The sequence below is a fragment of the Lissotriton helveticus genome, chromosome 10 (genome assembly GCF_964261635.1).
Source record: "Lissotriton helveticus chromosome 10, aLisHel1.1, whole genome shotgun sequence".
In the NCBI taxonomy this organism is placed as follows: Eukaryota; Metazoa; Chordata; class Amphibia; order Caudata; family Salamandridae; genus Lissotriton; species Lissotriton helveticus.
Genome location: NC_136071.1, coordinates 234,457,050 through 234,474,350, shown reverse-complemented (window position 1 = coordinate 234,474,350; position 17,301 = coordinate 234,457,050). Strand labels below are relative to the sequence as shown.

General features: G+C 47.0%; 1 protein-coding gene across 1 annotated transcript in view; it reads left to right on the top strand.

The window, feature by feature from the left end:
- Nucleotides 1-17,301, top strand: part of DRC3 (dynein regulatory complex subunit 3) — a 162,001-nt gene that overhangs the window by 117,494 nt on the left and 27,206 nt on the right. Inside the window, exon 9 of the mRNA XM_078664218.1 lies at nt 14,401-14,532. Within this exon, the coding sequence (XP_078520344.1) occupies nt 14,401-14,532 (132 nt within the window). The remainder of the gene's footprint in view (nt 1-14,400; nt 14,533-17,301) is intronic.

Here is a 17,301-nt window from a genome sequence, read left to right as displayed (position 1 = left end):
AAACTGTCTTTGATTTATTTACACATTTTTTTTGCTCGTAAATGTATGTTTTTGGGAAATATATATGAGCTCGAAATTGTGAGACAGTCAAATTACAAGTATTGAGCTCGCCAGTAGTGGTTTACAATAGAACCCCCTGACATGAGGCCTCCTGACTAGGTTCGGAGAGTGGGGGGCCCTCCATGTACTTTGCAGGGGGGCCCCTCAAGTTTACTTACACCTCTGCTCGCTAGTACTACAAAGGTATGGCAGCATACGGATGTATGACGTTACAACGCAGGCTATTACAACGCCTGCCTTTACAACGCGGTTTTTACATCTCATACCATTACAACGCATAGCGCTTTTGGGTGCTGGATAGTGAATAGTTTAATTTACTATTCCAACTCCAGTCCCCGTGGACACTAGGGAAGGTTATTGGATAGTAAATTAACCTATACCCTACCCTAGAGCGCCCCCCAGCGCAATGCGTTGTAATAGTTTGCGTTGTAATGACCGCGTTGTAATGGTAGTGCGTTGTAAAAGTTTCGTTGTAAGTGATGTTTACCGCAGCATACATGTACACCTAGATTTGTATCAACTAAAGGTGCCCCCCTTATAAGGAGCAGGCTTAGCTGAAGATAGCTGATAGCTAAAGATAGAGATTTCCATGGTCTCTCCTGACTTTGAAGACGTTCCAGCTCATTTCAGAAGTAATGTAATGCGGAAAGAAGTATAAGCAGCTCCTAGAACTGCATTACTCTAGAATTGGCCATGGACAGGGACATCTATACCTTGAGCAGTAACAACATATCACTCTGTCATCCTTTACTTTGCCTTCCCAAGAAATCACCTATTGCCTGCTCCATAGCACAAAATAACGCTGTCACTTGAATATTTTTGCAGTGCCCATTTTCTAGTTGTCATCTGCATGTTTAAAGTTAAGTATCACAAACCACCACACCAAGTTTCAGTTTTTTCCACCTGTTGGGGGAGATGATGGGATTGACCTCTTCAGGTCATCCTCATTTTTGGAAGGTACAGTTGTACTCTTTTGCGTACTCTCATCCCTTAAGTAGACATGTAGTATGTCTTTTTAATTCAGTTAGTCTTCACAGAACTTGCCGCCATCTACTGCGTACTCGTATTACAACGGGTTTGCAAACAGTGCATTGGATGCTACAAGGAGCTCATGGTGAGCAACAACCACAAAGCATAGTTTTCATGTCTAGCAAACTGTCATTTGATCCATTTTTGTGTTTTTTACTCTGAAATTCTTAACGGATTGCTAAGGATCCACCTCCTATCGAAGTCAAAACAGGGACTGCTTCTGACAAAGATCTTGGATTTCAAAGGACAGAGGGATTCAGAACAGGGCATGCCAATAAGAGAGTTGCCTCTCCACTTCCTTGGTTGTAGACTATCTATTAAATGGGGGCTCCTCTCCTGCATGCAATTGTAAGATCCTCTTGGAGGCTAAAAAACGAATTGTATCCTTTGGTACTCAGGATGGTTTGAAGGGTACTACAGAGATGATTACCTGTCTTGAAACATTATTAAGTTGTTTATGAGGCTTCAAGAACCAAATTCCGTAAAGGGGTCAGGTAGTCCTTTGACCAACTCCCTTATTTTGTAGATTCAGCCTAATTTTCGCTATCCAGAGTGCCAGTACAAGTACATCATTCCATAGAGTACTTCGCACTGGCACTGTTAATCCCAAAGACACCCCTGCCCTAGTGTTGATTCATTAAACTTGCATTACAAAAGGTATACAGATCGAGGTTTGCTTGTCTAAATTGGTTCCACTTTCCATACTAGAGGCTGCTTTGAGAGGTCATTCAACTTCTCGCAAAAACGTATTACAGGCATATAAAGCAAGATAAGAGTGAGATGAACGAATGAAAAGAAGAGCAGATATGATCCATTATTGATGCCTTTAGCCATTGATCTGGATTGTTTTTTTTGTATTAGAACTGATGTGCAGCACCTGAACTTGTTTCTTGAATTTTGGTTTGTTTCAGAGGTAATACATATTCCTTTAAGGACAAAGGATGCTGTTTTCTTTTCCACCAGAGCACTGCTCAGCATTTCAAGGAGAAAATCTGTTTCTCTTCTACAATTCTTTCTAGACAACGTGGATTTTTCCCCAATTGAATTACAGTCCTGTATTCATTGAACATGTCCCTCACACTCCTCCTATCAGTTTGGGCCAAGGTCCACCTGTTTTCCCACCCCACATGCACTAGCTCAGAATTTGGGGAGTAATATTTGTACCTCATATGTTGCCTCCATATATGAGAGTCATGGCTACTTCTTGGATGTCACCTTCTTCCGAAGTAATGTACGATTTGATTTTTCATCTGCTCTGGCACAGGAGTTTAAAGAATAGGGCACATATGCTACCAGGCCACTGAGGCAACAGATATCACAGAACCTGGCATGCATGCAACCTGGCCTCTCTGGTAAAGGATATCACAAAACCTGGCATGCATGCAATCAGGCTGCTCTGGCAACTTGTATCACAGAACAAGCATGTCATAGACCACATTTTTGATAACAGCGTAAAGAGACAATCCCTGTATGTGATCCAGATACTATTATTTTTCTTGCTCCTGGTGAGTGGGAAACTATCCTGTGATCCCAGTTCTTTACCAGGTTGGAAAGAAAGCATTTGTCCTTTCTCTCTTAAGGCGAAGAAAGTGGGCACTGATACAGATTCTCCTAATCCTGATGCTGAACAGGAAGCTACGCACCCTACTAAGAATTTTCACTTTGTAATACCTGAAGTTATGTAGATTTTAAACTTGCTTTCTTCTCTACACGCGTTTCTTTGGGAGTTTTCAAAATTGACTCAATCTGTTCGATACCGCCCTTAAGGAATGGAATGTTAGTTGAAGAATGAATTCTGTGTTCAATTAAACCAGGTGACATTCAGAGCCACCTGCTTGAAACTCTTTCAATGCCAAACACTGCATGGCCAAGGACAAGCGGTTTGTAGTCATGTAATCTCAGCCATAGCTAAAGGAATGACATTCATTATTAACTCCATCTAAGACTGAACATATTTGATGCCCCTTTCAATTAGTATATTGTTTGTTCTGCTTCAGTATATTCTACACTTTGTCAAGCCACACTAGATGTGTGGCTTGTAAGGCTGGGCCTTACAAGCCAGCAGCAAAGACCTTCTCTGCTGTCAGGAGATGATTACACAGCTGCCAGTAACTGGTAACAGTTATCTCTTGGCCCTCCACTTCACCCTCAATAACATAAGAACCATGAGATAAAACAGTAGCCATTATTTATCCCACTGAAGATCAAACATGGCTTCCTTCTGACAATCCCACCAAATATGAAAGATCCTCATTTACCCACCCTTTTCAGAATATCTGTATAGATGTGTGCAAATATTTTCATTTTGATCCATGTGTAGAACTATTTAAACACGCTTTTTTGTTGAATTCTCTATATGGGACTCATACCTTTGGCTGGTAAACGTTCCCATTTAGTATACACCAGCCTTCTTCCGAATTTTACCTCCCTCACCCAATCTTTACCTCATGCTTTCTGTAGTAAAGTGCCTGAAGGTCTGTCCAATGTTTATAGTCGATATCATTGGGATATTTGATAGAGACATCAATCCTCACATCCCTTACCTTTGAATTTCCCAGGTGTCGGACTGGATCCGGAAGATTTTTGTTCGAGCACTGCATCTGGCGCCAGTAGGTGGTGTCGGTCAGCTCTCTGTGACATTGTCAGTGTCGTCTGTGCCGTTGCAATATCCATGTCACCTATATAGGCACCACCTCAGCACGCTGATGTCAGTTCTTTTCTTTCCGTGCCAGCCAGTGCAGATCCGTGAAGGGATCAAGCCTTTTTATACATTTTGTTGACCCCCCCTTTTTCGGTGTCTAGGTTTTTTATCAGTCTAAGAATACTTCTGGGTTCAAAGCGTCTGGACCCTGTCACCGCGCTATGTAAGTGACGGACCCACACCTGGTTTGCCTCTGGTCCCTTGAGTGCAACCACAACTCAAAGTCGTGCTCCGAGTGCCGGGCCGTGGCTCCGAAACCTTTGAGGGAGCAGTCCCTAAAGTTGCTTGCAGCCCAGTGCTCGGCACCATGTTACTCTCCTCAGAGGTCTAGTTCACGGTCCTGGTCGAGAGAAAGGCCCGGGCACCACTCCGGCAGTCCTAAGTCTTCAACCTCCTACTCGAAGTCAAGAGTAGGTCAGGTAAGAAGCACAAATAATATAACAAGTAAAAGCATGCTTTGACTTCTCACTGTCGGATGGCCAGTGCAACGGAGGGGTTTCAGCGTGCTAGGCCTCGGTCTTCTGAACCTGCGCCTGGGTTGACTCTGCGTTTTCATGCCTTTCCGGGAGCCAGAGCAACCCCCGCCAGCTAAAAAAAAATTATGATGGCTTGTGCCTCATGTTTGGGAGGCCTGACCTTACTGGCGTGCCTTTGGGCCTGGAGTCTCTGAGGGGCTCCATCGGGTTCCGCTCCAGCAGCTCCAGCACCAATGACCCATCATGAATCCAGGAAATGGATCCGGACTGACGCAGGTGGTGGCATTGCAACCGGCGCCGGCACGGAACCCAGGACTCATGCCGGCACCCCCCTGGCGGCATCAGCTCCATTCTCTTCACTGATGATCCATTCCAGAACGGCACCTATTGGCGCAGATACCGGCACCAATCAAACTCTTAGGTTCTAGGGCGTTTCCTTAGCCTTATTCTAAAGGGCTAGGAATGGAGGAAAATTGGGAGGGGTCGCTGGACCCTGTATCAGAGCAGCCTTACCCAGAAATGGACTGTCATGAGGAGTTGGGTGAGGACAGCAGACTGGATACCTCTCCAGATCCAGGCCTGATTTCTCCCCCTACCGTGGCTATGGAGGAGGTAGCATCATATGCTATGGTGGTGCGAAGGGCAGCTGAGGTCCTGGACCCTCAGCTTTCTTCGTTGATGAATATCTTGTCGGAGGTCCTGCAGCCAGGTGTCTCATCTTAAGAACTCTTGCTGCCCTTCAACGAGGCCTTAACTGATGTCCTACTGGGAACCTGGTCCAAGCTCAGCGCAGGGGCACCTGTGAATAGGACAATCACCCGTTGCCATTGCCCTGCACCAGGCGACCCAAATTTCCTCAGCAACCACCCTACCCACGAGAGCTAGTTGGCCAAGCATCGACCTCCCATGGCGCCTTCCCTTCCGCACCCATAGACAGGGAATCCAAGAGGCTGGACAATTGAGGTAAGAAAAGGTTTTCTTCCTCCAGTCTTGCATTGCGGTCGGTTAACACCACTTGCTTATTAGGCCGTTATTCACACACCTTCCCCTTTCATTATGCCGCAGTGGAACCGTTCTCACTTTTGTTTGTGCTAGGGCCTCTTTCATCCCTAAAGTGTTAACACCAGTCCATGCAGTAGCGACCTGTCTCCTGCCAAAGTGGTGGGGTGAGCTAGAGGATGGAGGAGGTAGGTGGAGAGAGGGCGGCAGATGTAGGGGGGGTTCAGGAACAAAACATAAATACCTTTGTTTTAAAAAATAACTTACCTGAACGCCGCCACCTGCTGCACTGCGCTCTTCTGCTTGTCTTCTGGGTACAGGCTCCCAGACTGCACCGCGGCCAATACTAACGCTGCATGAAAGCAGCATCAGGATTGGCCTGAGCGCTGTCAACTTGCACTCCCATGCAGACTGGGAGCCTGTGACTGCTCTCTTTAGCCCCAGCAACGCAGGGGGCTAGAGAGAGCCATAATAGAGGGGCTGCTGCCGATTCCATGTGGGGCAATCTCTCACCTTGCCAACTTTCTACGCTCCTCTGCACCCCTCTAAAGAAGAGGAGCAACTACACGGTCTGGACACAAAAAGAGCCATGTCATTCTACCGTGACCACACTAAAGGGTTCTGGATGAACGACCAACTCTTCTTGGAATACGTTGGAATTAAGAAACAACGTGTGGGGCAGAAGAGGACTATCTTGCATCAAACGTTGCAACACTTTGGCCAAAAAGCAGCCTTCAGAAAGCTTAGGGGCTCACTCCAGCCGAGCTAAGGCTGCTACCATGGCATTGCAACATAAAGTTCCAATCCTCAACATTTGTCAGGCAGCAACGTGGGCATCTCTGCACACGTTTACCAAGCACTACTGCCTGGACAGTCAAGTCTGCATGGACGGCCTTTTTGGTCGCTCTGTTCTGCACGATTTCCTGCTCTAATCTTGTCCACAGTCCCTCCTCTAGGGATGGTATTGCTTGGGTATCTATTCATAGGTAAGGAATCTGCGGTTAGATATCTCTTTCAGATGACCAAGTTACTTACCTTCAGTAACGCCTTATCTGCTAGAGACATGATCTAGCCGCGGATTCCTTACCGACCCACCCTTCCTTCCCGCACTGAGGACAGGTTGTTAGGGTCAGGGCTCATCCCTTTCAGGGACATAGTTATTCAAACACACCTCAATGACCTCAATATTCTCCAGAATGGCTGCTCAGCAATTACTTGCCCCATAATGGTCCATCTCTTTTTGGTCAATGTGGCTATCCAGACCAACCTCAGTTGCATAGACTTACAGTACTTCTTTATATCATGACAGACTATACTTTCCTCATGGTAAACACCATAAAAATGTTCTTAATCACTGTTACTTTCTTAGTTTCCATATAGATTTCAGTATCAGTTGTTGCAAGTGTTTTACATGTGTGATTTAGAACCGTGTTTGCTACTTGTGACGCATAAAAGTGGTACAATATGCAGGAGAGAATCACCACCTTTATTGCGGCAACTCTCTACAGCCAAGAGCCATAATGTCCCTTCCACCTGGATAAGTATAACTCTGCCTCTGCTATTGGAGGTTTTTAATTGTTTCAGTCGTCCTTTTGTTCCCCTTCAGTCTTTAGTGTGCCTTTATCCCAGATTAATTAATATTCAACAATTCACTTTTTCCTATATATCGAACTTGTAAACACCCATAAAATGTCCTTGCTCTTTCAGTAGTGCAAAGGAAGATGTGCCTCATGGTGAACAGAATGTAATCTGCAATGAGGGTTGGCTTGTATTCTTCTCCACAGAACATAACATCCTTGAAATCCATATTGTTTTTTATATTAACTGTGAGCTATTCTCCCACCTGTGCAAATAATAGAGCGACCCACTCAGTCAAAGCATTTTTAGATTGCCCTCAATCTAGCATGGGCATCTGGTTGGTGGCAGATTCCAGCACCATGTGCCCCAATGGCAGGAGAATACTTCAGACTAGTGGGTGCTTCAGATTGTTGAGCTGGGTTATGCCCTCCTTTCCAAGAGACCCTACCACCATTACGTCATCCCCCAATAAGCTGACGGAGGATCACTTTTTGCTCTTGTGATAGGAATTATTGGCCCTTCTAGCCAAAGGATCCATCAAGAGGATGCCAGAGGAGTAGGTCATGGTTGCTATTGCTGCTACTTTCTGATGCCAGAGAAGTTTGGACGCCGCTGTCCTGTCTTATTTCAGCACCCTCTAAATTTCTTCATGAAAAAAGAGAAATTCGAGATGCCAACCCTGGCTCAGGACTTATCTTCCTTCAACCCTGGAGACTGGAGGGTAGTTTTGGACTTCCAGGATGCTTATTTCCACATCCCTGTCTTGTCTGCCCACAGGTGTTTTCCCTGCGGTTCACAGTGGACCAGGAGCATTATCAGTGCCTCCCTTTGGCCTTACCAGCACCCCTCAGGTGTTCACCAAGGTGATGGTGGTGGTTGCAGTACATCTAAGGAAGTCAGGGATTCCAGTCTTTCCTTACCTCAATGACTGGCAACGACGGCCTCACCACAGGCAGTTGTTTCCCACCTTCAGATTATAGCGGACCTCCTGCATTCGCTGGGGTTCACTACATGCCGAAGTCGCACCTGACTCCCTCCCAGACGCTCCCTTTCATCAGACATGTTTTGGACAGTAGCGGCTCCTCCGCTATAGCGGAGGAGTGTCGCCCCACTGCTTCACAGCAGTGCCAAGTTTAGAAACATAAAATGATAAGAACTTAGTTATTATCATTTTATGGTTCGTGTCAGTCTGCGTTGTGGGTGGGCGGGTGGGTGATTGGGCGGTGCTGCTCTGGGAATAGGGAAGCAGTGGGTTGCACAGTCCAGAGTGCGCAATGACTGTTTGGCGGCCCTTTCAGGCTGCCCAAAACAGTCATGCACACTTGCCTGTTCTCAATGCAGGCTGCAATACAGCCTGCATGGAGAACATGCCCACCCCTCCAGCCCCTGGCTGAGCGCCATGTCATGGCGCTCAGACCAATCACAATGCATTGTTGTGATTGGCTTAGGGGATGGGGCCTGGCTGCCTGCTTCCTGCTCCTGGATCGGAGACAGGAGAGCAGGAGCAGAGACCGAGGACCTGGCCTAATTGTAAGCTTAAGTTTATTTTGTATTCCCCCCTCCCCGCCGCGTGATCCCCCACTCTCATGACCCCTGTGCCCGCCCCCCAGGATATTCGACTGAGATTCTGATGTTTCAGCCCTCATCCTGGATTTCAGTGAGACTGATTCTGAGGTTGCTGGGCCGTTTTGGTCTCCTGCATCCTATTGGTAAACCATGCCCATTGGTATATGCAGGCTCTACAGTAGGATATGAGGATACTGCGGGTACAGCATCAGGGAAATCTCTCTGATCTGGTCCAGATATTGGAGGGAACTGCAAAAGATCTGCAGTGGTGGCTGACAAACCGCAACTGGGTTAGCAACAGACTTCTCTCTCTTGCCCATCCAGAGCTCACAATAGTGACAGATGCATCCCTCCTGGGTTTGGGGTGGCCATCTGAGAGAGGTAGAGATCAGGGGACTTTGGTCACCGGCGGAATCTTAGATTCACATCAACCTAATGGAGCAGAAAGGGATCCAGCTGGCATTGAAACCTTTCTTCCTTCCATCAATGGAAGACTAGTTCAGGTGGTCATGGACAACACCACTGCAGTGTGATATTACAACACACAGGATGGGGTGGGGCCATGGACCCTATGTTTAGAGGGCCTTTGTCTCTGGGCATGGCTGGAATGTCAGGACATTTACCTGGTGGTTCAACATCTGGTAGGCTCTGAACACCGAAGCAGACAACCTCAGCCATCAGTGCCTTGTGAATCATGAATAGTTTCTGCATCCAGGGTGGTGCAAGGTCTCCTCCAAGATTGGAGAGAAACTTGGTAGATCTATTCATCACCGATGAGAATGCGCAATGTCAGCAATCTGTCTGCTGGAGTTTCCAAGGCAGCTCTCACTTGGAAATGCATTTCGTCTTAAGTGGAGCTCAGGACATATATGCACCTTTCCGCTTTTACCATTCCTGTCCAGTGTTCTTAAAAAGATCAAGAATAACCGGGTTGAAGTCATCTTAGTGGCCTCGGACTGGGCATAAAGAGTATGGTATCCCGAACACGCGAACATGAGCATATGTGCTCCGATAAGTCTGCTTTTTTTGGGAGGATCTCCAGTCTCAGCAATAGGGCAGGGTCCACCTACATGCGTGGAGATTAAGTGGCGAAAGTTGAAGGTGTTTGATCTCCCTCCTGAAGTGTGTGATGTCTTTCTGGCTGCCAGACTTCCCTCCTCTAATATGATTTACACCTTCTGATGGGACAAGTTTTTAGCTTGCTGTGCAACTAAATCTGTTGAACCCCTATCGTGGAGTAGTGTGGCTCACTGGTTAGAGGCGGCAGACCCGGGAGCAGAAGTCTGCCCGGGACCAGGGTTCAATTCCCGACGCGGCAGGGTCGTGGACTTGGGTCAGCGGACTCGATAATTCTCGCTTCGGTGCTTACTCTAATCAGGGGTTCCACTCGGCAACTCTGGGCATTAGCTTGCCTAATCTCCACAACGGCCCCATCAATTCCGGGGATGCCTGGCTCCACCTTGGGGACTCCCAGCAGGGACCATCCCACAGGGAAAGCCAGGACGGGTTCCCCAGAGTTATACAGCGCCAGGAAACCTACGGACGGGTAGCAGTGCGCTTTACAAGCTCAAATACATTTACATTTACATGCATTTACATTTATCTGCACCACTGTCTGATACTCTCTTTATGTATAATCCCTTGCCCGGCAAGGCTTTGCTTTGGGCCCAATTAAGGGATTTCCACCATTTCAGCCTTTCTGTGGTTGCCGCATAAACCTTCCCTGTTTAAGTCACCTGTTGTGACTTGTTTCCTTCAAGATTTGCAACACGTTTCCTCCTACCCCTTCCATTATATCCCAGTGGGACTTGAATTTAGGTTTCACCTTTCTCATGTGCTGACTATTTGAGCTAATGCACAGCTGCCCTCAAAGACTGATGAACATCAAAATTGTCTTCCTTGTGCCGATAATATTTGCCAGGAGGGTTAGCGAATTAAAATGGCTTTCCACTACTCCCCCGTACACTTCCTTCTTTCCAGACAAGCTGGTTCTTAGAACCAGAGCATCTTTTTTGCCAAAGGTAATGACGACCTTTCATGTCGGCAGAACATCACACTGACTACCTTCTTCCTCCCTCCCCCTCATCCTATCAAGGAGGAGAAGAGACTCCACCACCTGGATCCAAAAAGAGTGTTTTGTTCTGCATGGATCATACCAAAAAATTCCTAGTGGATCATAAACTCTTTGTTGGATTTGAGGAGATAAAGAAGGGAAAGGCAATTCAGAAAAGAACCTTCATTCTCTGCACTCAGGTGTGTATGCAGCGCCCAAGAAAGAGCCATCTGAGGGCGTAAGACCTCATACCACTAGAACTAAAGCTACAACCAATGCATTAGCTACAGGAGTCCCAGTTCTGGACATCTGTCAGGCAGCTATGTAGGCATCACTACACATGTTTTCCAAACACTACTGCCTAGACAGTCAGATCTGGCGAAATGGCATTTTGCCTGTTTGGTGCTCCAGGACTTTTAAGTTTAAACCTTTCATACACCCTCCGCTGGAGAGAGTTTGCTTTGGTCTCTATCATAAGGTAAGGAATCTGCAGCTAGAAGTCTCTATGAGATGAACAAGGTACTTACTGTCAGTAATGCTTTATATGGTAGAGACTCTATCTAGTTGCAGATTCCTTACTGCCCCCCTTATCCTCCCGTTCTGCAAACTGTCATACCACATAAAAGAGAACCTTCAGGACACCACTTTTGGCACTATAGTCATTTCTCTTTAGCTTGGCTGCATGCTTCTGGTGTGGTAAAACTGTCAAGAACCGAGGTCAGCGAGCTGGGGTGACGCCTAAATAGGCGCCTCACACATAATTGCTGGGGGAACAGCACCCTGTGAAGCCCAACGACATCACCAACTGGCGTGCAAGGGGATTGCTAAAAATATCCAGATCCTGTCTGACGCCTGGGGGATATTCTACGGTAAGGAATCTGCGGCAACCAGTTGGAAAGAAGGATGAGAAGGACAAAAGAGTAAGTTGAAGTGACTTTCATGATGATCCTGGTACTCCTGGTGCCTGCTGTCCTTCCTTGACTACACACAGCCATTCTTTTTCTCGTTAACATTTACATGCTGGAAATCCATGTAGAAACTTAGGGTCTCATCAGAATTGACCAGAAAACATTGAGTACAAATTGCAATCCCATTAATTTGCAATTGCATAGGGTTTGCAAATTAGTGGATATGTAGTTTGCTCCTCTATCACAGGTTCAATACCTTGGAACATGGAAGAGCGTGCTAATTGCTGTAGTTTCCCATTGGCACTGAATTACCTAATCCACCTGGATCAATGTGGGTTCATGCCTGGAAGAAGCACCTGTCAATGCATACGAAGGGTACAGCGCACCCTCTTCTAGCCACACTGGCTGGGCAACTCCCTAGCCTTACTCCTAAACTGACTTTGAAAAGGCCTTTCAAACTGTTGCGTGGACCTTCTTGGAGACCGTGCTGCAGCGAGCGAGTTGTGGGCCTCACTTCCGTAGAATCATAGACCTGCTATACAATGCCCCTAAAGCCAGGTCTGGGTAAACAGAGTCCTATCCTCGCCCTTCCCAATTTGCAGGAGCACCAGTCAGGGCTGTCTCCTATCTCTGCTACTCAGTTGCCCTAGTAATTGAACCTTTTGCGGACATTATCTGGTGCAACGCTCGAATTCAGGGATGGCATTGAGAGGGGGGACCTGAGGAAAGCATTCCTCTTTATGCAGATGACATCCTACTATTTCTGGGAGACCCCCATTCTTCAGGCCCGAGATGCCTTAAAATCCTTCGCCTATATAAAGAGGCTTCTGCCCTGCAAATCAACATGAACAAGTTGCTGTTGGTGCTGGTTGAGGGCAGCACAAGAGGGAATTCTTGGTGCTCTGCAATCCCATTACGGCGTCTCTCCTCCCAAATATTTAGATATCTATATCTCACACCTCTCAGACCTGGCCTGGACTTTTAATGTTCAACCCCTTATACAAACCTTGAATAAGGACCTGTGAAATGGAGCTGTTTTACCTCTAAACTCTATGAGGTGAGTAGCCTTATTTAAGATGATGTGCTTCCTGCAATATTTTGTATGTCTCCGCAAACTTCCCTCACCTGATCCGCCGAAAGTTGTTCCACCACCTTCTTACAGACAGTGGTGTGCTAGAAAATCCCCATACGAAGGGGGCCTGGGTATGACTGATCTCTATGGGAACTACTTTGTTGCACAAACTGCAACGATCAATGACTGGTTTACTGTGGGGCGGACAACCCCGCCTACTGGAGAGCACTTCATCTCCTGGGTCTGGACAGTCTTCTCGGCCTACTGTACCGATACCTCACTCTCTCCCCGACTGTACCGGGGTGACCCTACTTTGCTGGAGAGCAGCTCTACGTGTTTTAATTGGGACTGTAAGCAGGGCCAGACCGGCTGTAGTTTGCACTGGGCATTTCCCCGGTGGGCCTCTAGGGTGGGGGCCAGTTTTGGGCCCCTGGGGGGCCATTTTTTGTTACCGAGGTCAGCAATATCGGCCCCATGTAACAAAATCAGCCAAAGCCGGCCCTCGAAACTGCTCGGCTGCAACCCCCCCTTACCACAGGGGGGCCGGCTGAGCAGTTTGCCAGGGTCGGTTCCGGTTCCCAGTCCGGCCCTGACTGTAAGCTTACCGGGATTACACCACTGCGGCAGTGTATATAGCTGTGTTACTTGCCGGGCCTCCAGGGCTTTACACAGTTGGATAGGATAGGGATAACCTATCTAGAGGATGTTAGACGGGGAGGGGCATTGATATCGTTCCAGGATTTGCAGGAGCTCTACCAGCTCTTCCATACACAATTTTATTGTTACTTCCAGTTACGTCATGCCCTATTTGTTCACATTCCTGCAGATTCCCAGATCCCAGACTATAATCCCCTCAAGGCTAATCTACTGTTGGGGACATTGGGCAAAGAGGCCATTTTCAGGTTATACCGCTCCTTGATGGTTGACGCACTGGATCGCCTCTTGGTTTTGCATTTGAAATGGGAGGTATGGGTGGGAGAGCTGGACGATGGTGATTGGCGGGAGGCTTGTATAACCCCTAGAGACCTGACAATCTCCTCACGCCTCCGAATGGTTCAATCTAATTATCTCCACATATCCTATTTGACGCCTCCATCGATTTTAGCGTGCCTGTTGAACCACATAGGCCACATGTGGAGGAGTTCCCTTCTCAAAACTGATTTTTTTCCATATGGTTTTGTCTTGTTCGGTGTCGTCCTTCTTTTGCGGAGAGCTAGGCCGTGAGCTTTTTATAGGCCATGGCTGTCTGATTGATCTTGGTTCTAGGACAGCCATGTTGGGTCTCTTCAAGAAGGTTGGGGAACTGAGACCAGAGAGGACCTTTATTGGTTTGGCTACCCTGGTGGTCAAAAGAGATATCGCCCATAGCTGGAGGCTGCCAAAGCCCCCCCTGTTGGAAGGGGGGTAAACTGGTGTGCCCACCAGGGGAAGCCGATCTACGAAGCATGGGGATGCCTATGAAAGCATGCTAAGATATGGAGCAGTGGTGGACACATCAAAGGCTGAATGTGTTGGTGATAATGTATCACTATGTCTACATATCTTATGCAGATAGATGTAGTCTTATACAATTGTTTGTGAGAAATGCCAAAATTTGAGAAAACGATTAAAAGTTGGTTATAAAAAAAATGCCTCAACCCACTAGCTATATAGTAGAATAAATGGGCTGCATTGCAAGTTAGAGGTCTGGCGTCTGATCAGATCAGAGGAGCATAATGGAGATGCCACCATATGGCAGCAGAGAGTCCAATGACAATTGGGATCAAAGAATCATGAGGAGACAACAGCACGAATCACAAGTTCTATAGATGCGACAGACTGGCATATTGAGAAGAGGTTAATCAAGGGTAAGCCACCTAATTGCGAGAGTTTGGGTTGTCTAATGTCGTAAATGTTAGTTATTAACATGTGAATGACTTTTGACATTTATATTCTTCTCACTCCATTAACCCATGCAGATTCTGAATGAGCTCCAGCATATCGCTGATCCTACTATCCTGGATGCTAAGATAACAGATTACAATCTTGAGATCGCCTTGCTGACTGAGGCACTGATGACTCTGGAGATGCAGCTGGTGGACCAGTTGGACGTAAGCAATGATAGTGACGTAGAAGAAGTTCCCATAATAGGTGTCAGGAAAGCATTCAGGTTGTCACATATTGAACGATTTGAGGAACTCTTCACCCCGTCATATGTTTTGATCCATTCTAAGCTCCACATAGATACGCCCGACCATTGTTGCTTTCCTCCTATTTTGTGTCTTGATTTGTCTTTTTACCTCTTGGTCCCACACCAATGAGCCTAATTTCACTGTACACTTCAGAACTTTCAACTATGGCACACTTTTATTTTTCATACCCAACCAGAAACAAAGCTGAGATACCTGATAGGTGTTAGAGTACATTCAGATCAAGCCTACCATTCACTAGTCAGTACATGAGATCCAGTGGATGAGCACATAGCTTGCCAATGAAGCTCTTAGCATGATCAATATTTTGTAATTCCAAAGAAAGGGAGACCACACTTCTGGAAGCAAGGAAACAAAAGATTTATTTTAATACAAAATAAAGGTAATCTCTAGAGATGGAAGAGTGTCCGAGACCCACTGATGGCGTAGGTGTCAGGAGACTGTTCGACGTGTCCTTGGCATGCAGCATCTTTTATAGGATGAAGACACTCCCCTCGGGTGCAGGGGGACGACAGAAAGTCTGTTGGTATGCAGGAATTCAGGTGTGTGGAGCAGAATTTCAGGTGTTGGGGGCAACGGAAAGTCCGGGGAATGTGGAAGTTCAGGAGTGCGCTGGACATATTCCTGTTTGGAGGCAACTTTCATGCCTTGCGGGTGAGGAGGGTTTCGTGACCTGGCCAGGTGATAGGCCGATGGCAGAGACAGACCGGTTAGGGACAGACCTCTTCTGTTGTCTATACAGGTTCCTGAAACAGGTGCGTGGGTGCAGCAGAAACCGGCCCAGGGCACCGACACGGGGTCACGTAGGAGACAACTTTGTGGAAGGTCAAGAAAGGGTTTTTACAGCAAGATGGAGTTTATACACGGCAACATTTATAAGTTCAGTTATTACAGTATGCCTGCACACCTTAATTTACTCATCTATAATCAGGTAGGCCTGCGCATATGCATTTGCATGTTGTAGGAAATGCCTTAAAATAGTGTCATTCCTATCAGAGGAATGGTGGTGAACTGGATTGAGCAAGAACGTTGCATACACATAGTCGTTCGTGTTAGAACTTAGCAAACTGGTTCTGGCAAACTCTGAGATATTTAAATTTTTAGGATATTCAAAGTTTTTCGAACTTCCAAGCTATTTGGGTGTTTGGGCTGTGAGATTTGTGGGCAAAAGGGTGCTTTCCATTGGGCGTTTGGTGGATTTTTTCCAGCTTAGCAGGAGGACAGGCGTCACCGAGCAGCGCACTACTTTTGGGTTTTGTACAAGTACATTTCCACCTATGGACTATTCTTTTTAGGTCTCGCCTTTTTCCATTCCGCAGGAATGGAAAATGGAGAGAATTCTAGTGGTCAAAATACTCGTCAAACTATGGCTTTTTCGGTGCGGTTTTCTTCGAGTTCACGTGGCCTCAGGCACGTGCTTTTGGGCCATAAACTTTCACGGCCATCTGTTCCCCAGCTCCAGCACCTCCCCTCTCTCTACCCGCACAGAGCCTTACTCGAATTTCTCCTCCCCCTCCCCAGCCAGCTTCCCCCAGGCCGTTTTTCCTCCCACCGCCATCAACTTTCACGGCCATCTGTTCCCCAGCTCCAGCACCTCCCCTCTCTCTCCCTGCACACAGCCTTACTCGGATTTCTCCTCCCCCTCCCCAGCCAGCTTCCCCCAGGCCGTGTTCCCTCCCACCTTTCCTCCTCTCTGTCCCTTCTTTCATTCACAACTTGTTGGAACTGCATTTGACATGTTTTCACAAATCACATTGTCCTAAGTAACTTTCTTTGAATGGCAGACATTAATAAACGTTACATGTATTTGCATGTTTATTCTAGCTTTTCTTTCGGATGTAGTTTTTTTTTACCATTGGCCATTTGTTCTACATTCTTTGTTGCATGGCACAGTCTCTTCAGGCGCTTATAATGGAATCCGCGTGAAGCGCTTTGAAGCAGCCGCCAGCTGACACTGTTGAAATCGGCGGAATACTGTTCAGCATCGTCTGATAAAAGTGCTGCAGAAGTGAAAACATACCTCGCAGTTCCTCGAAAAGTGCCTTCTGATGTAGCCTGTTCTGTTGCAATGTAATCCATGGGAGGCATTTAAAGCAGCCTCTGGGGACCGCACCCCTTCTTGTAAAATAACGAAGTCCGGTCACGTGGCTGCTCGGGGCACAGTGCACTTAAATAAAACAAATCCCCTCCCTCGGCGCACTTCACTCCGAGAATACAAATACACAATTCCGTAAGTGTTTCTTTCACTCTTGCATAGCGACTTGAGCGTGTAAACTAGAGCACAAGCAGGCTGGCTGAGTCACGGTTCAGCCAAAGCAGGCTCCATCGTCGAGAGAAGATGTGACCGCCCCCAACTCTCCTCTCTGTGCCGGAATCGGGATTGACCCTGCAAAGCAGGAACGCCTGTCGGTCACCATTCACTTCTGCCTCTGCGCTCCTGTTCGTGAAATGGCCCCAAATTGGTCTCTGTGTGTTGTCTTCCGACCCTCCATCTCGGAGTTCTTTTGAGACAGACTTCTGTTAAAATTTCAGAGCGAGTACGCCTCTCAAAGTAGTCTCTATAATGTGCTGCACGGATAAACACTTATGCGGTCCCAAAGGCGAGACCTATTGGCTATGCCAATGCTTGTTTTTATTAGGTAAGATTTCTTACCTTTGTTTACTTACTCT